General features: G+C 41.1%; 1 protein-coding gene and 1 long non-coding RNA gene across 3 annotated transcripts in view; one reads left to right on the forward strand and one right to left on the reverse strand.

Annotated features, from left to right (window-relative positions):
• Nucleotides 1–26,046, forward strand: part of syt9b (synaptotagmin IXb) — a 45,251-nt gene that overhangs the window by 10,157 nt on the left and 9,048 nt on the right. Inside the window, exons 2-7 of one of the 2 annotated variants that reach the window (XM_037108218.1) lie at nucleotides 6,529–6,704; nucleotides 8,908–9,125; nucleotides 9,380–9,920; nucleotides 22,747–22,867; nucleotides 23,022–23,193; nucleotides 23,287–23,416. In XM_037108218.1, the coding sequence (XP_036964113.1) occupies nucleotides 6,529–6,704; nucleotides 8,908–9,125; nucleotides 9,380–9,920; nucleotides 22,747–22,867; nucleotides 23,022–23,193; nucleotides 23,287–23,416 (1,358 nt within the window). The remainder of the gene's footprint in view (nucleotides 1–6,528; nucleotides 6,705–8,907; nucleotides 9,126–9,379; nucleotides 9,921–22,746; nucleotides 22,868–23,021; nucleotides 23,194–23,286; nucleotides 23,417–26,046) is intronic. The other variant, XM_037108219.1, reaches the window with a different exon arrangement.
• LOC119024964 lies at nucleotides 14,924–16,423 on the reverse strand. The gene is made up of 2 exons (XR_005076657.1): nucleotides 16,297–16,423; nucleotides 14,924–15,626 (listed from the first exon to the last, which is right to left on the reverse strand). It is a non-coding gene; the product is annotated as an uncharacterized LOC119024964 (long non-coding RNA).

The following is a 26,046-nucleotide window of genomic DNA, read 5'->3' on the forward strand; positions in this document are numbered from 1 at the left end:
TGTAGAGAATACACACTTGCAAGAAGGATGGGTACACACACATTTGAAAGGTTAAGGCATAAATCCTTATTCCTGCATGAAAACTGTCCTCACCCCTGTAAGAAGAAGAATGTCTGCATGTGTGAAATAAGTGCCAGACCGCCACAAATGCCATTGGTCCACTCCTCTGTACTAACTATTAGAATTATGTCAAAATATTGTTGTGCCCAACTAAAGCCTCAACACCTCTAAACTGGACTCACTTCACAGAACAATCCTTTGTGAAAACCAGGAAGATCATTATAATTATCATGTATGTCTGAGGCAAGATCAACTGCTTAGACTGAAAAAACGTCATGATTCGGCAGCTTGTTATCAAAAGTAGTTAAAAGATTCTGTTCATATGGAATAGAGAACAGTCAAATGTACACTTTTATATATATAAAAAAAGAATTATTATAATCACTTGCATGATCTTTGTGTTATTGACGTTTCCATAGCCACACCTCATTTTGAGAGAAAAAAACGTGTGAGTGCTAACGTCTGCTCTCTGTATGTACGTGTCAGCTACCCTAGATGATTGCTGCTACCTGGAAATGCACAATGTGATACGGGGTCATTGCATTTCTACTAGCTATGTTTACTCACTGTTTAACCTAACTATCAACTACAGGATCTTAAGATGTCGACTCCAGAATATAATAGGCTCTTCTTTGGCCCATCCTTTATTCCTCCCTCAAGCTTCATGAAATCCAGACTGTTGGATGTACTCAAAGGGGACCCAAACACAGATACAAAGGCAGACAATGGCTTAACAAAGAATAACAAAAAGCTGAAAATCCAAGCAAAACGAGGCAGAACACAGAACACAGAAATCCAAGAAACAAAAGCAAAAGGCAAAATACGAACCAGAAAAATTCCACAAGGAACCAATAGCTGTAATGGGAAGATGGAACAGGGAGACAATCAGAACAGAACAGAGAAGACGACTGACACATAAAGAGGGGAAGACAAGGACTTGAATACAAAAGTTGTGATTATCCAATGGAACGCAGGTGAGGAGTGAAAAGAATGGGAAACAAACAAAGGGAGGAAATGTAAAGCAAAACATGACTCACGAGGACAGAACTTCAAAATAAAACAGGAAATAACAAAAGCTTTTTTTCTGTCCTGCAGACAAAAGGCAAACAAACTGAAACAAAAACATGGCCTCTTTGCTTGAGGTAGTAAGACACATGCTAAATTAAACATTGCAAAGCTTTGTGAAAGTTTATATTTGATTGTGAGTGCTGTTGGCTCCATTTCTGCTTCACTTGCTACCATTCTGTGGCTCAGTACAAGTAGGCCTCACCATCATAGCTGAATAATCATCCAACCTGGAGCGTGTGGTTGATTCACACAATGCCCCATCAAGAGAGATTTAGTCCAAATCAATAAAAGCAGCCATCTGTGTGTCTGTTCACGTTGGGGTTTTATGCTTGATCCACTTGAGAAGCAGGAGAATGCCTCTGCCAAGGCTTCTATCAGGAAAATCCATTTGTATTGTTAGACAATGAAAAACCCGACTCTGATCCCTGTCACTGAAGTGCTTCCTGGTGTTTAAACATTCTGTGTCCAACCAAGTGTCCTCAGAGCCCTGAATGTGCTCTTTTATGATTTTTATGGTCTTTATCACATTTTGATGAAAGCACTTGAGAGAATAGCTTGTGCAGTATTGTTCTTGTATCTAATTTACTGCAGTCAAACTCCAAAGATTCTATCATTGCAGAATTCACTGTGTATATAACCTTTCGATTCAGACAGATGTAGACAAAAGCAGCTTGTGTTAGCTCCACAAATGGTTAAAAACATCTTCTCCAGTTGGCTTTTTTAATATTTACAGCTGATTTATATCAAATGACAAAGTAGGAACATAAAGCAGGGAACTAAAAGAACAGAAACATGCCACAGGGAGACACTAGAGATAACACTGGAGATTACACAGGTGGAAACACAGGGTGGCATCACAGGTGTCGAACACGAAATGAAATGACAAAGAAATAAGGGAGAACAAAGACTATATATACACACACATACACTAATGAAGGGATGAGGAAAATGTGGAGTTAAGCGGGAAAAGCAGAGGTGAGGGAAGAAACGGCAAAATACTTGAAGGAGGGAAAAACTCACAGAGGGAAGATCTGAAAAGCAAGATGCGACACATGAGGGCACAATTTCAAAATAAAACAAGAAAACAGGAAATAAGACAACATAAAAAAAAAAATAAATAAAAAAAAAAAACTGGGAATATAACACAAAGTTTTGCGAACAGGGCTTTAAAAAAAGAAAACAACCCATAAGCCCATGAGGTAGTGTAGTATCAAATGCTCCTTGGTCTTTACTTGGCTGATAGCTTGGCTAATGTTTAAAGCTACAAACTCAGTGTTAAATCCATTAGTTACAATATTGCACTTGTGTTTTTGGTTTGGAAGGCTATAAAACTGCAAATTACGAACATGTAAACTTTCTTACGGCAGCTCAATGCACTCTGCTAACTGGTAGCAAAGTTCATTTGCAGTACTAAAATTGACCCTTCACATTATAATAAGTACATATTTGTTGAATATGTTTGTATGTAAGCAGAGGCAAGAGCTAGGCAAGCTTATGAAATTATAATTATAGTACACAGGTATGTTTTTTGTGCCAAATGTGCCAAATGACAACTGAGCAGAGAAATTGTTTGCCCCCTTGACCAATAAGGCTTCGATGTAAGCCACCCATAATACCTCAATAAGTACCAGACACATTTAACTTGTATCAAGTATGTTCTTGCATACTGACATAAACTCTAGCAACTCCGCCACTGCTAATTATACTCATCAAAACCTCTCTAACCTTTTTTAATTATAATTGTCGACTTCCTTTAGTGAGGAAGGGGGCTTATTGATTACTTGAGCTCCTGAATCCAATTAACTGCCACCAGCTGTACAGGGTTTAGGCTTTGCTGCCTTGATTGCACCCCACAAGGGGACTTGAAAAGCGGAGACACCCTGTGGCTTTAGAAAAGGCTCGAACAAAGGTAATTGAATGAAGCCACAGGGCCTGTTTCATTCACTTTAAAAGTGGAAAGTGTCAACCAAGGAGCAAGTGCTGTCATTTAAAAAAAAAGAAATAATAAATAAAATAACTCAAGTATTTAAGGAAGTAGAGTGGTTTGAAAGAGAGCTTAGCCCTGGACAGAAAAACACAGTTTAAATGAGGAGAAATGCTTGATATCCTGAGCTATGATTTCATTTTGCAACAGAAAAGCTGAATTTTGGCTGGTGAAATATTTCAGTTTTTTCATGAAACGATCGCATGAACTATTTGGCACATGGAATGGTGAAGCGTGGTGAAAAAAAGGCCGCGCGCTCTCTTTTTTCTTGTGCCAGCTGAGAACACAGGCCCTGCACTGTGTTGGGACACACTGTATTTCTTCTCTCCACTTCCTTCAGTTCATCCCAGCTGGTGCCCGGTGCAGAGCTGCACACCGGAGGGCCGGCTGTGTTCTTCCTCCTTCCTTTGACACATTTTAGTGCTGACTGTGCTTTAATTTTGATGAGCGTACTCTGAAACACAGTGCATCGCAAACACGTTCCGACTCATTCAAGTGTTGCCAGTTTTGCCGTCCCATTAAAATATAGCCCAGTGTGTTTATTTATACAGATTAACCTGTTATCAAAAATCAAAAAGTATCAAGGAACTCACCATGAAATATTGTCCTCAGCTTTGCAGGCAGTTTTGGTATCTTTCAGCCGTTGTTTTGGGTTTTTGGTTTTATGTTTGTGTTTATGTGGACTTTGAAATGATTATTATTTTCCATGTTAAGGCAGCTAGTACCTTATTCATAACTGCAAATGCATTTCACACTGAGACTGCAAGAATATGGAAACAGACAGGCAAGACCGGTGGTAGAGCAGATGATTTCTGCCTGACTTGATTGTCTCCATATTAACCTGAAAGTATATGGACCATTTCTGTCTAGACAAGCTGATGAGCTGCCAATGTGCTGCTCTGTTTCTTGTTAATAGCTCACCCGGAGGTCAGTCATCTCTCTCTCTCTCTGTCGCTCTGCAACAAATGATCATCCGGTTGGATCATTCAAATCAGACACCTCAAAAATGTCAGTGCTCTGATAAACACAATGGATAGTTTGAGACTGGAAACCATCAAAAGAGGGAAACCACTTCCTTTGGCCCATCCAAAATGGAAATCCTGCATCAGAGCTCACAATATAATGTGATGATATTCGATTGCTGTGTTTTTAGCATGTTCAGCTGCCTCCTCGTGGCCAATTAATCATGATCACAATTTTAGATTCACAAACTTGCGCACTATTCTTTTACAGTCTTTATTAAGTACCACATCTACAAGGTTTATGAGCTTGAATCTGCCCCATAAATGGCTGCTAATGTTTTCAGAGGGAGTTGTTAAATGGTGCAAATCTCATCGCAGCTAAAAACCTGGTGAAACAGCAAGGAGCAGTGCTACTTACATGATGTGAGGAGAAGGCACTAGTCCTGAATATTAACACTCCAGCAGCTCCTGTACCAAATGCATCAGTTGCATTTCATGTTTCAAGCTTGACCTTCGATACTTGGAAACCAACAGATTCTGTAATTAAATCTTTACCGTAATATCCTTTGAATCCGTTGAAATATGTAAACCTCTCTCAAAAGTTCTCTGGATGTTCACAGCCACCTGCCTCAGTTGAGAAGCCAGGGCTGGTTGTTGCTATGGAGACCATTCAGAACTGTAATCTCCTATCATTGTGCTATTTAATTACATGTTCTATACCTTGACTTGACCTGGGTGGCTGTTATGTGGTGCATCTTCCCCGTTGTATAGCATAAATTATGAGCAGTAAGCAACAATCACACCAGTATTCAGTGGCTTTGGAAAGCGTTCACACCTCTTCATTTTAACATTCTATTTCACTCTGTGACAATATATTTAATTTAAATTTGATTAGATGGATTTAATTTGCATTTTTGGCACTGAGGTCCGAATGCTCATGTAGTTCAGCGACACCTTCTTTTCTTGTTTCATCTGTTTGCACAGATACAAATCTCTGTTTTCACTTTGTGTGACCGCCGCGTTGAGGCTGTTATATAACCGTTCGCCAAAGTTTAGTTTCAACCACACAATCAGTGACTTCATCTGGCTCCCACTGTACCTCCAGTGGAATCTGTGGGGCCTTCTGTCCGGTGGCTCAAAAACAATTCAGACATTCTTTATTTTGGCGAGTCTTATTCAAAACGATGAGTGGCGGATAAAGATACGGAGACGCTTTTCTTTTGTAACGTTTTCTTCTCTGAAAGTGAAGAAATGCCTAATTTATGTGTGTATCAATCCTTCTTCCTGTCTCTGTTTACATCCTGGAACATATACTTCAACCAGTAGCTGGTGTGTGTCCCTCTGTCTGTTGGCCTTGAACCCTGACCTCCTGAGCTCTGCCCACATCTCTGATTCGTTTAGCATTTAAAGTTGGTTTGGTCTGCTGCTGCCCACTCATGGCTGTTTACCCTGAAAGATGTTTTTTCTAGTAATACAAACATGAAATATTTGAATCTTTAATTTGATTCATTTACTATGTGTATATTTTGTAAGAAAGTGCACTGGCAGTATTGACTAATACAGAGCAGATCTGGGTGAAGCCGTCTCTCTCCCTGTTTATTTGCCCCTGTGGAGTCAAAGAGATATTTGCTCTGCTGTGATTCACCTTCCATTCCTTCTGTTATTACATTTATGTTCACGCAATCAATAATGAGTCACCGTCAACCATGTACAATATAGTGAAAGACAGGGGAGCTATCCATCTTGTGTGTCTAAAAGTGTATAGTTAGTGTTGTGCTTCAGTGTAAGGGCATGGGCTTTATTCAAGAAGAGTGAAAGCAGACAGGCTGAGACAGTGATGGTACAATAAAGCTAGGGGTCTGCTCACCATGTACTGTATACAACATACTGAGGGACATGCATCAAGGCAGAGTTACTGGAGTTGAAGCATTCAGGTATGAAAACCCAAACTGCTCAGAGGTCTACTGGACCTTGAACTGTTATTTCTCCTTTTCTTCGCTGCCCTTGAAAGACTTTACAAAGCTTGTGACAGGGAGAAAAATGACATGATTTTACTCAAATATAAAACACCAATGGACAATCACACAATTATTCTGCCAAACTACTGTATGAAAACACAAATTCATAACCGGCCAAGTCCCTGTGAGTCTCCAGTGAGTCTGTCTTTGGTTGTGGGGCTGTTTTGATTTTCTTTTTGTGCGACTGTGTTGCATTTTAGCCCCTCATCATTCATCGACTGCTCAAATATTTGAAGAATCCTTCGGAGAAAATCCTTTCTTCAACTTTTGCCTGCAGTGGGGAAATGTAATAGTTTTTCCTTTCCATTTAATATTCTGAATAAACACAGTCTGTCGTCCCCATGGGCCAGTTTTGTCTGTGCCAGCATTTTTGGCTGGCAGAGCTGTGTTCACTGTTCAATGAGTCGCTCTCTCTCTCTGTCTCTTCTGCCTCTAGATGTATCGGTGAGCCTGTTGTCCCTGCTGGTGACCACCTGTGGTCTGGCGCTCTTCAGCGTCTCCCTCTTTGTCTCATGGAAGTTGTGCTGGGTGCCACTGAGTGGCCGTTTCTTCCCAGATGTCCTCAAGGGGGCACACTTCCTGGGAGGAGACCAGCAGCCCGTCCTCACAGAGGTAAGCAGGAAGAGATGCTTACCTTCAAAAGTGGATGATTTGGTACAGTGAGCTTCCTGCAGTTTGTTGAATGACTCAGATTTTCTTGATGTAAACATAGCATAGGTACTTAAGGTTGCTGTTGGTAAGAGAAGTATAGTTTTGAGTCTCATTCATAACTCGTCAAAAACGGATGCTTTGGGATTGTAGGGTAGGTGGCTATTTGACGAGTTCAACTTTTCTTACAAAAAGCAGCTTTTTTCTTTTTTGCTCCATTTTTATTTTCTATTTTTCCAATTATTTGATAGTTTATCCAACAGAGATACAGATTAGTGGCAACCAGGCTACTTAATGAATAATTATTTAGAATTCTAAATGAACATTGTAATATTACTTCAAAATATGACAAACAAAATTGATTAATCACAAACACTGGGACAGATTTGTAGCTGATTCACTAATATTCCGTGGGCCAGATGGGAAGCTTTGGCGGGACAGATGTGTCAAACAGGCCGCCATCAAGCATTGAGCCCAAAAGCAGAATATCACAACCAATACAGCCAAGTGTTCAATCATTTTAATGAAAAGTTGGAATTAATGAACATTCTGCATTTATTTGAAATGTAAATGTTAAATGTGGAATGAGCTTTTCCTTTTAATATTTTTAATTCCGACATTATAATTTTTTTTTTAAGGGGGACTTTCTGCCTGTTGAGAAAGAAACACTTGGGAGTAAAGAAACAAGCAGAGCTGTTGGATGTGTTTGCCTCTTTGATTCCGTCGTTGAATGCGTACGACAGACCTCCTCAAAGCTTAGAGTACCAAGCGAGACAATATTTCTGGTGGGTTAGTGAAGGCAGGAGCCCTCAGTACCTGTAATACTCACCAGCTTCTACTGATGTACACAGGTAACTTGAGAACACAGACTTAGGAGATATGTAACAAAGATCTCCAGGCTTGTTTCAGTGATATGGTGTACATCTTAAACCATTAGACCACCAGGATGCTCCACGATCTCCCTGTGAATCTGACATATTGTATTCTGTTACTGACTTGGTATTTGGTCCTTATTGATGGAGACATCCTTCACTTAATGCATTTTTTAGTGTACGGTAGTTCTGCCCTGAAAGCAGTTTTGTTCTAAACCCAGACAACTTACTAACCGTATGCAGCCTGTAGTATATAAATCAAACTTTATAGCATATGCTGTTTTTTGTGGTCACTATAGAAGATATAGACATATGTTAACAGGATATGATACTATGATATGATACTTCTGCTCTAAGATTTCAATCAAATTGCAGCTTTGTAAAGCCACTGCCACTGCTGTGTCTAGTGTCTAATTTAATTCTCAGCAGGTAAACCAATAAGTTTCACAAAATATTGACCTGTACATGATGTTACAGCTGACCCACAATTACCACAGGCATTTAACACTAACGGTTTGCTTCCTAGAAGGATGTGACTTTTAGTGAGTACATCAAAAAATGTTCATTAAATTTGAACACTGGTTTTCGCCTTTTCCACATTATGTCAACCAGAAAGGTTAGCTGTCAAGCCTATATTCATATTTTATTCAAATCTTAAAGCTGGGGCTGGGAAGAGAGTTAAAAAAAAAACAGCAAAAGCAAGTGTCTAACCAAAAGAATTCATCCCCTTCCCATCAGAGACACTCTTCCAAAACACATGAACGAGCACTGCCTGGCTACAGACTGCACTCTAGGTTCTTGTTTTCCCATTGGGAGATTTGTTAAAGGCGAGTTTGTTTGCTTCAACATGCTCTTAGCTTTTTAGACTAACAAACCCAGAAAAACAACTGTATAAACTGCCCATATGCCACAGTAAGACTATGTACTGTGATTGCATAGCATTGTTGTCATTGCTAACCATACCAGACTGGGTCATCTCTTACTCACATGTAAGAAAATGCCTCGCTAGCTCGCTAACAGCTGTAGCAACACATCAGACAAACTCAACAACACCAGCTTTAATATATGATCCAACTACAATCACGTCATTTTATATCAGTGGCTTGACGCTCAGTTCTCATTTGACAGCTCAGTTTTATGTTTGATCACACACTAAGTACTTTGAATGTGGCAGCACCAGAAAGTTAGACTACACTGAAACTTCTTCCTCTCTACCAAAGTCTCTTAAAAAAGTTGAACTGCTTTCAGAAATCATTGTATAACATCTTAAAAATAAACCCATTGCTGCTGTACAGGTGGACGGGGACGAAAGAGAGTACAGCGAGGATGGCTGTGTGAAAGAGCCTTCAGGGCTGCCCTCGGCTGTGACTGTCCCAGAGTCGGCTCTAAAGATAAGCCACACGTCACCTGACATCCCGCTGGAGACCCAGACCAAGGTGGAGAAAAACCAGGTTCACACTCTGGCCAGGGACAGGGTCCAGAGACAGATTACTGAGCCTACCTCGTCTGTACGGTCAGTACGCGTCAATCCCCAAAGCTACTGTCCAACTTTTGGTGTTGGCAGGTCACTCAAAACACACACAGTCACACAGACACCTAGACCTCAGGGTTCACAGATACTATATCAGAAGGTCACGGCATGGAAAACATCACACTTAAGGGACCACGGTTGCTTCAGCAATCGCCTTACACCAACAGAGACTGAACAAAGAACAGCGAAAATGGTTTGAATAATTTTAGATTTCCAAATTTTAAATTGTCTTACAGGCACAATTCCATCCGTCGTCAGATGAACTTGTCCAATCCGGACTTCAACCCTGCTCAGTTCCAGCGCCAGGAGTCTCTGTCCGGTCTGGGCCGAATCAAACCAGAGCTCTACAAGCAGCGCTCGGTGGACGCAGAAGATGGTCGCCGCGCTGACAGCTGCGGGCGTCTCAACTTCATCCTGAAGTTTGACTTTGACCTTGAGCAGCTGATCGTGAAGATCCACAAGGCCCAGGACCTTCCTGCCAAGGACTTCTCAGGGACCTCCGATCCTTATGTCAAGATCTACCTGCTGCCCGACCGCAAAACCAAGCACCAGACCAAGGTGCACCGCAAGACACTCAACCCAGTGTTCGACGAGGTGTTTCTCTTTCCCGTAGCATACGCCGAGCTGACGAGTCGTAAGCTGCACTTCAGCGTCTACGACTTTGACAGGTTCTCTCGCCACGATTTGATTGGCCAAGTGGTGGTGGACAACTTCCTGGATCTCGCCGACTTTCCTCGGGAGACAAAACTGTGCCGGGACATACAATACGTAACCTCGGTGAGTTGCCAACTTTTGTAATTATTTTTTTTTTTTTATTGCATCACTTTCTGACTCTCTGTTCTTCTTATACACACCAATGATGTTTCATTGCTTAGTACAGCTTTGAATTTGTTCCCCTCAGTAACATAGATGGTTTAAAACAGAGAGAAACTGACCAGAGAGTTGCAGCATGTTTGTAGTTGGATTGTCGGACCAGCAGCATCCCTACCAACCTACAGTTTACCTTCAGTCTGGCCAGAGTCGGCTCACACAATCACAAAGAGCAAAGGACCCTGTTAAACCCTGTTAAAACAGCAGATGGAAGGAAACATATTAACGGACGTTTTTCTCATTTCCCCTCCAAGTGGAACTCAACTGTGGTTTCAAGAGGCAGAGACACAGAAATATACTTAGACACAGTTAATGTTTAATGAAAGCAGCAGAAAACACGTGGGGGTAGTGACCCAGATCTACACTGACATAAAACTGGGGTTGGTTTGACAGAGATACAGAGACACTGTCTATTTTAGATTATTCACTTGGATAAATCTACGGCGTTGATACGCTGAGCAGCTCAGTGAGGAAGTTAGATCCTCCTGCCAGGGAATTCCTCCTGGCTCGCCTGTCTCATTGAATGAGGACTGCTGTCTGCTGCAGCTCACTTCGATGATAGAAACTCTTTTTTTTTTCTCCCTGTTTTCGTGAGCAAAGCGTGTCAGTGGATAGTTTATGGATGCTATGTGCAGAATGTCACCTCAATACATAACAACATTTGCAGAAATTATCAGTAAGACAGAACTAGACTGGGAAAAAAAATAAAAATAATCCACAGTCTGATAAAAACAGTAGCTCGCAAACATTAACATAGAACATAATTACAACCAGTCACAAGTGTACTGGTTCATATATGTTAGGGGTATTTACCTACTTAAATCTGTGACTGAATGTAACTTATTACTTTTGCATAAGTGTATGTTTGAGGTGCTTGTGCTTTACTTGACTATTTCCATTTTCTGCGACTTTATATTTCCACTTCACTACACGTTGGTGTAAAATATTCCACTTTTACTCCACTACATTAACACTGATCAGCCAAAACATTAAAACCACTGACAGGTGAACTGAACTTCTCCTTACAATTATATTTTTCTATCAGAATAGCTTGGGTCCTGGTATTCATCCGGGGTTCTTTGACATGTAACACCCATCTAAACACTGCTCTAGACCAAGTACACCCCATCATGGCTACAGTATCACCTGATAGCAGTGGCCCCGTCAAGCAGGACAATGTACCCATCTACACCACAAAAACGGCCAACCAACCAACAAGACCCAAATTAACCACAACATCCAACAGTTGCTGTGGCCGATGGGTCCCAACGGTTTTAATGTTGTGGTTGATGTTAGCTCTGTGGGTTGCGAGGTGGGGCCTCTGTGGATTGGACTATGTACGGCATGCCCCATGGATGCTCAGTTGTAGTAGGATCTAGGTGGTTCTGCGGTTTGATTGATGATTTAAGCTGTCACATTCCTCAAGCCATTTCTGAATTATTTTAGTGGTGTGGATGGATGCATAGTCCCACAAGGGGGGGTCATTGCCTTCAGGGGGTGTACTCTTCTGTAGCAGTATCTAGACTGGTGTTGAAAGTCAGTCATTGGTTTCCCAGTAAAAAATTCCCACCCCCATCACATGCAAGCATTGCTTCACTGTGAACAGGGCAAAGTTTAGAACCTCATTGCATATGTTCCCACATATCTGCAACCTCATCTTTTATCAATTATGTAATCTGTGGAGTTCTGTAGTTATGCACAGCCGGCACTATTAAACAACAGAAAATTACTCGAGTGAGTGTTTCAGTGTATGTCAGTAGTCAGTAGACTTTCTCATTCAGTTGTGTGTTTCTGAAGCACCCATCGGGAGTTTATTTTGTACCCATCATTTCCCCAGAGCTCTTACTGTTGATCATCATGATGCTTTACTACCCCTGAGGAACTAAAACTATATCAACCTTTAGTTTTGTGTGTACGTCAGCTTCAATATGATTTTTTTGGTGCTAATATTTCAAGAGACTGAGCATCTTGCAGCCTTTTTACAAGTTCATTACTCAGCCTGGGAAAAGACAGATTCCCTTGAGTCTAATTCTTTTATCACAAGGTACTCGTTAACATTGCACATTTTGAAAAACAGATGCTCATGTCAGGTAGACAACTGAGTCAAGGCCGAGGATACGTGGCTTGGCAACTTTAAACAATTAACATAAAAAATGAGGCCAGCACTGTCAGCTGCTAGTTTAATTAATGTTTCTTGTGTGTTCTCTTTGTTGTGCCGCTCAGATGGAGGAAACAGCTATATTTGTCCTTGTGAAAAGAATTCTGACCTTGGAACAGGTTTTATAGGCAGGTTGTATTTTTGCTGGTATTAGAACAACTAAAAAGTTGATTTAGTGCAGACAAGCTAATATATACTTATTGGATTTGCATTTGAATGTATAGAGTGAGATCTGTAGGCCTGAATTGTGGGTGAGTGAGTGAGCAGGACTGTTACAATTTGTTCACAGCTTCCTCGCGTATTCGGATCTCCTCAGACCCGAACGGAGTAGGTCCGGACTCGTTTAGTCTCGTTAATCTACAACAGTCAGTTTAGATGCACAGAACGGGACCAAACCACCGGCAAAATCCCGTCCAGCTCGCACAGCTGCATGTATAAATCTGCTTGTTTCTCAAGGTGCATCGTGGGGTGAGCTCTGCAGTGATGGTGGCTCTGGTGCCACTGTGACTATGCTGTGGTTGACAGTGCTAGCGGAATTGGTAAATCATTTATGAAATCATTTATTAACGGTATAATTGTAGTCCAAACAAATCCGACATTGCACACCCTCAAACCACGCAGCAGCCATGTTGAAAATCTCAGGTCAGTCTGATCCTGATCTGCAGAGATATTTGAGGCACACACACACAGCCAGACAGAGATTTCTTGCTTTTATAGAGAGATAGTGTTCTGATCACCCTCAGTTTGAGGTGCGTCTCTGTGAAACCTCTGTACCACTTGTTCTCCAAGGATTTTCAGTGTTTGGTATTCCTACTAAGCTACCTCTACCATGTCAAAGTATTGATCCATCGCGTATGGGGCAAAGTTTTCGAACCAGAGTAGTGATACTTGACGGAGGTTTTGCCGAAATCATAGCAAATGTTCACAGAAACCTTCAGCCAAGTCCATAACCAAATTTGTTGAGTGATATAGTCCAAGTAACAGCAGAGAGCTGATGGCAATGCTTCAAATGGATTTACCACTAGAAAAACACTATGATTTGACATTGGGTCAAAAAATTGGAATTTATCACATACTATAGTGGATGACCAAAGACCTGTTCAACTCATCCAGTGCCATCATCCTCTATCCTCTTCATACTGAATGCACATCAGCCTGAGCGCACGCTTAACACACATAGCGAACTTTGTAATCATTTGCATGTACTGGTCGCTTTGAGTTTTTGATGTGTATTTAAGTAGTACATGCCAGTGAAGAACGTTTTATTGCTTTTATCAGTGTTTGTGTACAGAATATGGTAGAGCAGAGAGGGTTGCTGCGCTACTAAGACATTAATTGTCACCAGATCGCTTTAAAAGGACATTATGTAGTTTTTGGAGAAGAAATGTGTACTAAGACTAACATGTTCAATGTTAATAATGTGATAAAACAAATATAATAATACATCAATATTATTTTATTCAATAACTGTCTAATAATCAAGCTGTTCTCAGAGGAAAATAAGGTCCAGAGAAATCAGTTTGTGGCTAGAAATGTGTCAGGGTCTGCCAAATGAACTGTAAAATACTGTAAATAAACTGTACTGCATGTCAGTTTTATGTCTATGATTTTAAACCTAAACTGTGGAAGTTGGACATTTTTCCATTTTCTTTCCTACATCAACACCCACGCAGTCATTAAAACACTATGTCTAACATGATGCTGTTTTCAATACATTTAAGTATGACTCATATATATTATGCTTATTATTTGTATGAGGTTATGTCATGTTTCATGTTGCCAAGAAAGCCTTGAAAATGTTATCAAAGCAGCAGAAATGAGGCACATCAGAAAGTGTTTCAGGGACCTACCCCTGGTGTCTGACATGTGGCCACCGCTGCCTGACTTTGTAACTTACAGCTGCTGCTCGTCAAGTTATTAAGCTCAAAGCAAAGAAAGATGAAGAAGCGAGAAAATGATCGTTAGTGCGGTCAGCACAACGCCAGATCTGACCTGTTCCTGCTAACTAGAGTCATGCAAAGACCCAGTGGGATAAACACACACACACACACACACACACACACACACACACACACACACACACACAATACTACTCTTGCTGGTTCATAAATATTGTTTAAACAACATCCAACAGCATATTCCCAGCTAAATAAGGTCAGCATAAATAGGTTAGATCCTCCTCTGAGGCATCAAACTTTTGAACTATAGCCGTCTTGTCTCCTGTGTCTAAGCCTGGGGGCGTCCACTTTCTAAATATAATCCTTTATTATCGTCAATTTACCCAACAAAGACATCCATCAGCAGATGGAGATGATGTGTTTACTTTGAAACAAGTTTAGGTCACTTTCTCTTTCGAACCAAGAGAACATGTTTTTCACCAGTTCACTTTTGCAGTTTGAATAGAGAGTAAAGATTAATTGTCTTTTTTAATATTGTAACTGTTGCTTCTTTTAGAATGTTTCTAAATGATGTGTAAAGGGATTCACTGTTATATTTGATATGTTTCTCCTGTTATTTGTAACAGATTAGCAGATGAACACATTAACACCTGGCTGGTCATTTATATTAGGTAACATTTATCCAATTGATTGTACATGTCTCTCCAACCTCCAGGTCAGCCATCCATAAAGGAGGGTTACATTTATAACCACAGTTACTTGCTTCATCTCTCACTCTGGTAGGTGTGGATCAAGTCAGATGTGCTCTAGTGTAACACAATGAACACACACAGACACACACACGCAAAAAAAAATCTCGCTGTTAGTGTTTATTAAACATTTATTCTTAAACCGTGGCCAACTCCTACCAAATTCAATCTGTGACTCCATCTCCCCATCTGTCCCCTTCCCCCACAGTCTTAAATACATTTACTGTGAATATGCATAAAATATTAATTAGACAGAGCCAATCACAAGATGTGAGGAATTGATAATGCTTAAACCTGAAAAATAGAGGGACATGTTGGTTCTTATTAGTCTGCTGATTGTGAAGGATATTGTAATTACAACCTGATATAAGTGCAAATGGTCATTTTTGCACCTCATGTTCTCTGTCTCCTGGGGTCTGAACCACACAAACATGTTCTGTCTGGAGTATATGATTAGGAAACCAGGGTGTCTATACAGCACCGCCATCTTATTTCAGCATTACCTGTAACAATTTTGTAAGACCGGGCTATTCCTTACAGCTGAACCAGTTGAATGGTAAATTAAAATGGATGTTAGCATGTGTTTCATTTTTGTTTAATTATGAGTTATTAGGAATATGCTGATGAAAAGGAGCAAGTGTGATCGTCAAGATGCATTGATAATTGTTTTCCAATCACACTCTAGCCCTCTGAATTGCAATGAAATTAAATTGTGAGGTGTCCAGAGACGTCCACCCCGAGCTGTGACACATTCTGCATTCATCCAAATCCTGCCGCTCCAGAGATTTAGATACAACACTCGGCCAACCTGCAAATTAGACAGTATCTCGATTAACTGTTCAGTCCTTGACAGTCCAAAACACAGCGATAACAGCGGGCGTTGTTCCAATCTGATCTATATTTGCATGTGTGCTTCTGTTTGTGTTGAGGTCCCAGCGCCATTCATCTTTCGGGGAGTTCTAAATCAATGTATAAATGAGAAGTTTCTCCTCTCTCCCTCTATCTCGGCATCACCAGCAGAACTAGGTTACCTCCCTTGGGATTCTAGGGAGGGACCCTGTGCTGGTCCAGTCTCCAGTCTGTGTGCATTAATCATGGCTCCAGGCACAGAACGAGCCTTGAGCCATCCCAGGCCATATGTACTGGACTGCAACATACACATATTTCCAAGCTGCATGCTTATAGATGATTAAATTAGTTTTTCCCCGGTGGGGTTTACATTATGAGGTCAGTCGGCAGACACTGTCAGAACATCATCTGTAGTGCCTGAACTTGTCAGGCTATACTTTTACTAAGACCAGTTAATTAGTGTTTACAGTGTGGCACATCCCTTTTGTGAATTTAAATAAACCTCAACCTCAACCATGGCACTGAGCTTCTGTGTGGATTCGTGATGTAACCACAGTACCTCTCTGTTAATCCACACAACATTAATTACTGAAACAGTAATTAAATGCATCTCTGGATACCGCATGTACCTCAGCTGGGTCATGAACGAATCCCGTTCGAGTCTGCGCTGGATTTGTCCTTCGCTCTATCGTCCCATGGCGCACCTGTGGCATTAAGAAATAGAAATAGAAATAGACCTAATTAACGATAATTTCACATTAATGAATCCTAGCTCTCTAGCTCCCCCGTGCCTTCATGGTATCCATGGGGTGCATGGTGTCCTGCAGTCAGAGAAAAGCCATTATGAATTACTGACATTACTGCCAAGTCACAGCAGGGTTTTTTTAAATGCATAGAAACAGTGTATTAAATGTCACCTAACCCCTCCCTGTTGGGGTATAAACTGTGAATGGTTGGACGACAGTTGTTGAATTTGTTGAATGTATTCTTTTAAAAAGACTCTCCTATCGTCCCCTTAGAAACTTAGCAGCTAGCTCAATATAGGAAATGATTAGCCCAGTCGTCAGAATGAAATGCTGGCATTGCACACAAACCACACATACGGTAAATGTATACATCGTAAAGATACCATGTCAACATTTCTACAATATATGTCATATAATGGCTGCAAAGCCAGACACCACTGTTCTAGACAGTGTTTCAACATTTGTAAGTATGAGACCACTGGATATTTGATTAAGAGATGTTGGGACATTTTTCAGGCACAGAAACAGAACCTTTCAAGCCATGTCTGTGGGACAAATGAGCTTTTCTTAAAAGTGGTTCTTGTTCCCCAGCTACACTAGAGAATGAGCACAGCATAATACTGAAAAAACAGAAAGAGAAGTACAGTTGCAAAATGCCAGGGGAGAGTAAACAACATTGTACAGAGAACAATGAAGGAAGGTCGTCAAGCTACTGTAACTGCTACTGACTGTATCCTGGCTTGATCTAGCATTAGCCTGTAGCTCTGAGCAGCTACGGGTCAGTACAGGTCAATGTCACTGAGATATTTGGCAAAAGAAACTTGTACATTTCACAGATTTCCCCCGCTGGGTGTCGATCGTCTCTAATGCTAATTAAACAGCCAGGTTGTATTTAACATTTTAAATGTTAGTTGTTTTAGTATTTTTTTTTTTTTTTTGAAAATGTCTTCTGTAGAGAATTGACGTAACAATTAGCATCAGACCTTTGCCCTTTGAGTCTCAAGAGAGTTAGCTGTTGTTGCTATTTTGGAAATGAGTCAGCACAATTGGAGGAAACTCTCCAGACTCCCATCTCAGCTCTACCTTGTTATGGACCATCCAGTAAACCATCTGACTCAGTGTGGAGTCAGTAATAACCAGCCACTTACATGCATCATTTCCTGAGATGTTCACTATTGATTATATGCCAGTGAGCAGTTCCCTCATGTCTTGCTCCATCTTGGTGCAGATATAGTGAACTTAATTATTTTGGTTGTCAGCTTGTCTACCGACTGCACAGCTACATTCAGTTTGCTTTTTGATATCTATCATGTAATCACACATACTGTACTTTCCTGCCTGCGTTCTCCTCAGCAAGATTTTTCTGGAGACGAAGACAATGAAGAGCTCAGAGACACTGTAACCTGCAGCTCCTTCTGGGCCAGTCAATACTATCGACTGCAGCCTGGTTGGCCTGTAATTAGGGCCTTGATAAATGGGATGTGTGTGTGTGTGTGTGTGTGTGTGTGTGTGTGTGTGTGTCGTTAATTCAGTGAATGAGGTTCCTATTTCCCAACAATGACAAATGGGACAATATAACAAGCACTTGTCCTGCCATTTGCCCTCGTTCAATAAATGAGAAATATGATTCTGTAGGTGAGAAGAAGAATGGAGTCACAGGGAGGTCCTGAACATATTACACATTAGAAATATACATAGGATATTAGATACACAAATGAAGTAAGTGTAGAGCATATTTTAGACCTCTGTTTAGACAATCTAAGACATTTTAAAGTGAAATCCAATCAGGTGGTTTGGTCTGGTTTTATCAGCGAAAATGTAGAAGCTGAAACTACTTTTGGAGTACTTAAACATTAAGCTGCTCCATTCAGATACTGTCTGAACTACAGATCAGCTACACACAAAGTTTTGTGTGCAACCGTCCCAGTATTCTTCACGGAGAGTAACGAAGGATCTTGCTGCCTAACCTGATTCTGCCAGGGTGTATTCATCTATACAGTCCATCCTCGGCAGAGATTTATTTACTTCCGCCATGTTCAACCAGGCAGAAACATTAGACTGTTAATTGGCCATTGTGTAATGGGATCTCCAGCGTAAAAGTGAGCCGATCAAAATCTCTCATGCCTGCCTTTTGTCCTCATACTTCTCTACTGAGGCAACTCACTTCAGTTATTTTGTTATTCAAACTGCATTTAAAAAAAAAATACTATCAACCCCATAATGTCTCCATGTTTGGAGAAACACCCCAAACTTGTCGTCTTGGATGCTCCGACCATATGGTAGATCAAAAATGACAAATGGACCTCTGTGGCCCAATGTGCAAGAAAATGTGACAATGTGCCCTCACTGGGCAACGGGTGTCCTGACTTGATCCTCTTTCTGGAGAACTGATTTGCAGTTATGCATGCATCAGGACAGTGGCTGTCTTCATTTGGATTATTGCTGCTTTGTGCTGTTGGATGGCTATTGGGTCTTGGGCATGCCAATCACAATATTGTGTTTTACACTGTGTGATGTAAAGAGAAAATCCATCAAGTGTGTACATGAAGTTTATATTATCGGTCAGGACGAGTACTCGGCCTGTGAAATGTACAACTGTGTCCAAATGACATACTGTAAAATAATTCTGTGTGCTCCGCTGCCAACTGAAGCCAAGCAAATTGTGTCTCTGTATCCAGTGTCTGAGGTGGATAAGAGAAAAATGGCCATTCAAATGCATAATAATACTTTTAACCGGTCTTTTTTTTGGATAAATCTCTTGTAAGTCTCTTAGTATAGTTCCAATGCTGATATCTTTACTAGATAACTGCAATTGACTCCATTTCACAATGTGTCAGGCCAGGTTTGTTTTTCTCAACACATTTGCTTCTTTTGCTGCACTTCTTTGTTCGTCTTTGCTCAAGGAATCACGCGATTTTCCTAATGACACGTTAAACATGACACTTTCAAAAAGCCCTGTAAAGAAGGAGGGGAAAAAAGACTGAGAAAGAGAGGAGCGGAGGTAGATCTAGATAGGCCGAGCCCGTTATTATTAAAGACGCAGCAAGAGATGCTTGTAGATGAAGCCGGCAGCTCCTGAGGGAGGGAAGGTGCTCGTATTATAATTGGAGAAGATGGACTGTCCACACTCACTCTCTGCTTTATTGGGGTGCTTCAGAGCACCGCTCTAATTTCATTGTCTGAGCACAAGTGACCATAATCCTGACCGCAGGCTTGATTTGAGTGCTCATAAGAGTAGTGAGCAGCAAGTCTGAAAACTTAATGTGCTGGTTGAGTGTGTGTGTGTGTGTGTGTGTGTGTGTGTGTGTGTGTGTGTGTGTGTGTGATGGGAAAAGGATATCATATTATCTGTGGAGGGCTGAAGGGTTTGCTGATCCGCCGCTGAGAGTGCCTTCTTGTTTGTGTTCATAAGCGCGCATTCCTGCTAAATCCATCCGTGTGTCACACCTCGGAGACATCATAACCTGTAAATCATTAACACCCGAGGCTCAAAGTAACAATGATGATGAAGCGTCAGCGGCGAATTCTGCCTCAGCTATCCGTGTGATAACTCAAGTCACCACACAGTCAGAATGTCACGGATCCTGGACGACTCTGTTTGTGTGCATCTGTGCGTGTGTGTGTGTGCATATGTGTGAGTTGATGCTTGCATGCTTGCAGGAGCGCAGATACTGACATCTGTGATGAATCAACTCATTTTGTTCAATTTGATTTTCAGGGATTTTGAGCACAACACCCAGAGCAGCAGCATCCTAACATGTGTGTCTGTGTGTGTGTGTGTGTGCTTGTGTGCGTGTGTGTGTTTGTGTGTGTGTGCCACCCGTCCAATTAATCTTAATCAGCATCAGTAGGAGACATATTGATGTCTAAGTGAGACAGTGATTTTCCAGTATAACCACTACATCTGACCTTTAACTAGGCTCTCTAGCTAATTGGTTACTTCTGGCGAAGACTAAGTGCAAAATCATTAACTTCCTGTGTATTAATCAATGGTGGGACAGCATGCATTAGGAAAGCATCAGATAGTTGTGTTAACCATGTCCGAGGAAACAAAAAGCAGCTCAATTCAGAGTAGCGAGAGAAGCTTTTTGTAATATTAGAAGAGAGACATGTGAATGCAGATGCCGAAACAGCTGGATCCACATCTGTGAAGTGATGTTTCCTTTCTAAATCCCTTGTTATGATTAATGATCCAAAATGTTGTTCAATCGTTTGCTTTTTTCCCCCACTGGCTATTCAGGATTCTTTAACAGCGAGCTGTATGTCAGCCTGTGTCAGCTTGATGTGTGGGAGAAAGTGTAAATGCTAGAATTAGAGTTCCTCCAGTAAGATCTCTTCTGAGTGCCCGTCTCATAAACACAACACTCGCTCTCACACCATCACGCGTTATTTTCAGACGTGTTAATTGGCATGCGAGCTTGGCATTTGTGTGGCTGGAGTTACGTTGTGAGGGCGGGGACGTTCTGAAAGGGAAAGCGGGCGTAGTAAATATCCAAACAACCGAAGCCAGGTTTCATCACATTTAAATGTTAGGGAACCTGCGACATGGCTGCAACAGGAAACATGCTGGTTAATGATGAGTCATGCCCCGATGTGATTAGAAGGTTTTTTTTTTTCTCCCCGAGGTGTCACAGTCATGATCCGTATCAGATGTGTAAAGGCTTGCGTAACGTATTCTACCGTGCCTTCTGTCGATTCTACCCCCTGGTTTTCAGCAATTTGTCTCAACTGTTACTGAACCTCAATTTGCACCTTAACCTGCTTTGTATTAAGTGATAAACCCTTACCCAAGTTATTTTTTTCAAGCCTAGAAGTCCCACACTCCTTGCTAATTGGCAAGTCAAGTGGTAGCACCAGCTGAGACTTTGAAAAGGAAAGAAAAACCTCTGAATTTCCTTGACGGGGTGCCGTTTTAACCTGTACAGCAGCTTTATAATGGTATTGAGTTTCATGCCTCTTAGGCACCCTGTAGAGTTTTTTTATGCCTCTGTACTGGTTACAGCCAGGGATAGATTATATCCTCTTTTCTTCAGCCACATGTTTTGCAAAGCGTCTGTGTGTGTGTGTGTATGTGTGTGTAACAACCAAAACAGTTTTAGCGATAATATGCCCCAACACACTGCTCTGAGATGAGGTGTTGCAAGCCAAATTGGCTGGAAACCGTGTTCTATCTTAAACACTTGTCTTGTTGGGAGTTCTCGCTCAATCTATGACGCTCCACCTGAAGCTTCAGTTTTACATCAGCTCGCATGTGAACAATAAAACATCATGTGCACGATAAAATACATAATACAAAATAAATCTGACTGACTAACAGTGCACATATTACATGACACATTATGGCCTTGTTATTGTCAATCGGTCGCACTTATGTTTAGACACTCTAACTACTTAGGTTCATTCACTAAAACATTTTGGTTAGGTATATGCATTAAAACCACTAGGATAGGTTTAACCTGGCCAAGATCTTTTGGGTAACGTAAAGCACACATTATGTAACGTAAGCTCTGTACAAGTACATCATCTGTGATTTACATCATCTACGTACGTCAACTTACAAAAGTAACAGCATTTAAAAACAAAACACTCTTCACTCTTGGTCACAACATGGTGCAACACCTGCTCTCCAGAAAGTCCACTGGATGACCCATCCGGTCACCCGTAGACTAAGGCTTTTCTCACTCTTAATACTACTGCAGTAGAGGGGAGCTTCAAGAAGTGAGAGGGGTAACCATGGTGTCAAACTGAACCAGGCTGCTTCATTTGATGTGTTTTTAGAGTGAGAACAGGTTGTGGTTTTCTTGTAAAAGACCATGTTGTTCAAGAATCATTAATCTTTCAGGTGAATGTGATGCCGTGCAATAGGTGCAATATTTCCTTCTGTAATGCAGGAGAATATTTATATGTAGGTAGCAGAAAATGGAAATACTTGAGTAAAGGAGCCCAAAATTCCAGTACTTGGGTGTATGTACTTAGTCATTTTCCATTGCTTAGATGCGTTGATGAGATATGATGACAACAAACATCGGTATCTTTCTGTAAAGGTCATCAAAAAATGGCACGTGATGCCAGAGTCATACTCTAGCGTACTTTTTTTCTCTTAATCCACTGATCTTATGATCGATCATTAAACCTTTCGAGTATATTGCATGTGTTGGAGAGTTAGAGTGACTCTCTTTATTTCTCCTGGTCAGATTCTTGTTTTTCATGTGATGCTCAGCATGGGGATTGCTCCAAACTGATGTGATACTTCCAGTCAAAGCTTATCTATGGAATGTTGTACATTGGAGAACGGACAGTACTGAGATACAAATGTTATGTATTTCTTTTCAGGACAATGTGGACCTGGGAGAGCTGATGTTCTCATTGTGCTATCTCCCCACGGCTGGCAGGCTCACCATCACCATGATCAAAGCCAGAAATCTCAAAGCCATGGACATCACTGGAGCTTCAGGTGGGTGCTGATTGAATGCAGCGTTCCCGTGAAGGGGTGGTATAGTCGATTATACACATGAAGTGTGTCGTGCTTTGTTTGTTTGTTTCGTGGCTTCCCATGCCGACACGTCATTGCATCCAAATTGAACTTGCCACATGTTGCCTCTCTCCAGATCCGTATGTGAAGGTGTCGCTGATGTGTGACGGCCGGAGGCTAAAGAAGAGGAAGACGTCGACCAAGCGGAACACTTTGAACCCGGTGTACAATGAAGCCATTGTGTTCGATGTTCCTCCTGAGAACATCGACCAGATCAGCCTGCTCATAGCTGTCATGGACTATGATCGGTCAGTAAGTTAGCCATGGGCCTACAGTATGTCAGTTTTATCTACAGTACATTAACTGATTCAACATTTTGGTCTCTTCTTTTTGTCCCCCAGGGTTGGACATAATGAAGTGATCGGAGTGTGCAGGGTGGGCAATGAGGCCGAGAGTCTGGGGCGAGACCACTGGAGCGAGATGCTGACGTACCCACGGAAGCCCATTGCACACTGGCACCCACTCATAGAGGTACGGGCTGCTCTGTGTACTGATGCCATTAATATCTGTTCATGTTTTAAAATGGGTTTCATAATATCACTCTTATGATTGAAAACGCTCGCACGATGTACACATCCTTTTCATTGCAATCAACTGGACAACAGAGAAAAGAGCTAAAGCACGACAATAGTCTACAGCCATGCTAGCATCTTTGTGATTCTGTACTTGGAATACAGTGGAATTTTAGCTAAATGGTAATGTAAACAGGCTAACATGATCACAGTGACAATGCTAACATGCTGATGTCAAGCAGGTATGATGTTAATCACATTGTAGTTTAGTGTGTTAGCAATCTGACATTTTCTAGTGCAAGTTTAGTGAAATGTAAGACATTTTAATCGCAATTAATTATGATTAATTTTACACATGCATGCAAATTTGACCTGAATATTCCCCTTGAAATGTTAAAGTCAGTGTACCATGCTGCACATGTCAGTGAAGTTTGCATTGGAACGATAGGTGGCCTTATTTGTACAACCATAGAACAAGACAGAGGGACGTTTCTCTTTTCATGTTGCACCCACTGCCTCTTTATTTGTGTCCTCCACTGACTCCCAAAACTTTTAGCAGCTGCAGCCTTCAGTCATGCAGAATAATTATGTTGGGAATCGTTGAACAGCCCACTGTCTTTGGTTAAAGTGCTTTTAAAGTTTTTGCACCTTCTCCTTGGTGTCAGCTCCAGAGACAGCTTAAAAATGTTTTTTTTTGTTGTTGATATGTTTTGAAGATTATAAAAGGGACAAAGGTTAATTTATGTGTCATTTTAAAACACCAGGGTTGTGAAACTGAGTTTAAGTTCCTCATGCTACAGAGCCTTCCTGTCCTAGGCCGTGCACAAAAGTTTAAGACTTTCTTAAGTTCCATATGAAGAGACTTTTTTTATGGAATATGAAAGAAATTATGTACTGTTGGACCCCTGAAAACACGTCTTGGTTCTGAATGCTGGTAAATTCATTGTAATGTAATGTGTTGTTTGTTAAAAGTCTGCTGTTTGTTCTTTTATGTCAAACTTTGTCTGCCGTAATGTTGCCCAGGACCCAGCTATAAAAGATATTTTGAATATCAATGAGAATGTTCCTGGTAAAATAAAGGTTAAATGAAATGAAATAAAATGAATACGTTCTAACTATCTACAAAGTAAAGCTGAGGCCAAAGGGGATGTCATGTATTGTCATGAAACATGATATAAGACAAATTTAATATTGGACCTGATGATGCAATCAGAACTAAGTGATTAACACTGATCCTGTGGGGAGCTTTAATCTCTCTCCCAGATTTCATTGCAGCTGATACAACAACTAAATAGACATCTCACTCAAATGTCGACCTCCATATAGCTGCTGAGAACCGTCTTTGTGGACGTGATGGGCTGAACTGACCGACAGCCAGTTAACGTGACTAAAGTGAAATATCTCATCAGCATTAAAGCAAAAATGTTTTCTATATTGGATGACCCTTCGCTGCCGATGTCCACGAAAAATACAAAACAAGCATCTTTTGATGGAGAGGAGGAGGAGAGCCTTTGATGTACGCACCGTAATGGGTCTGATTTCATATTTAATAAATCAGTTGCCTCGTCCTCAACCTTGGAATCACCGCCCACGCGTCTGATCTGCTCAGCAATTGAAAGGTATTATCCCGATTGGGCTAAATAAGCAATTAAAAAACTGAATATTCAAATAAGTATAAACACCAGTCATGGTCAGGCTGTGCTCATTCTTGTACACCACGTACAGCAGAGCACACAAATGCGTCTCCAAACTGGAACGAGTCAAAACATTCAAAACAGAAATACAGATAAAGAGAATCTAAATTAGTCATATTCTGCGTTGCTGTGCCATGTGTTTTCATTTCGAGGTACAGTTAAAATGGAGATGAAACAATTATATAACCCTCATATATACTTGAATTGTTTTTGCTGTGATTGCCACAACAAAGGCACCTAGCTTACACAGAGAGAGAGACGCAGAGAGGTGGCTACATTCACTGAGCTGTTTCTATTTCTGAATATCCAGCCCACACTCATTAAAAACAGAGCACGCTAAAACAGATGCTGGACTGATTCATGCAAATTCATGTGGAGTTGTCAAAGCTAAATCTATTTGTATTCAGCTGAAGGGGTCAGGAGATAAAACGCTGTCGGTGCATCACCGTCCCTGTAAATGTATCGCCTGGCACCAGCCGTGACGCGTATTAGCATCTGCCTGCTCGTGTCTTTTCTCCTCCGTGAGGGATTTAGAGAGACTCACTTCAGCTTTGTTAAGAAATGTGTTGCCATGTTTTTTAACATTCCTTACTAAATGTGATGGGCACTGGCTAGCTGGAAGCTAGCTTGTTAGCTGTTAACACTGGTGGTGATGAGGGCTGTTGACGTGAGCTCTCTCTAGACATCATTATTTTTTTACCAGAGGAGGTCTGGTGTTGCTCATTAGAGGAGGCTAAGCACCCCAGGAATATTATTCCATCTCTAATGAACATGTCTGACTTTCCACTTTCATGAAATTTCAATCGAAATGAGGCCAACTAATGTAGGATGAGCGTCTGTTTAGAAAATGTTACCATCCAGATTGACTCAAGTCAGCAGTCGTGTGTGCTGCCTT

The sequence above is a fragment of the Acanthopagrus latus genome, chromosome 8, assembly GCF_904848185.1.
Source record: "Acanthopagrus latus isolate v.2019 chromosome 8, fAcaLat1.1, whole genome shotgun sequence".
NCBI lineage: Eukaryota > Metazoa > Chordata > Actinopteri > Spariformes > Sparidae > Acanthopagrus > Acanthopagrus latus.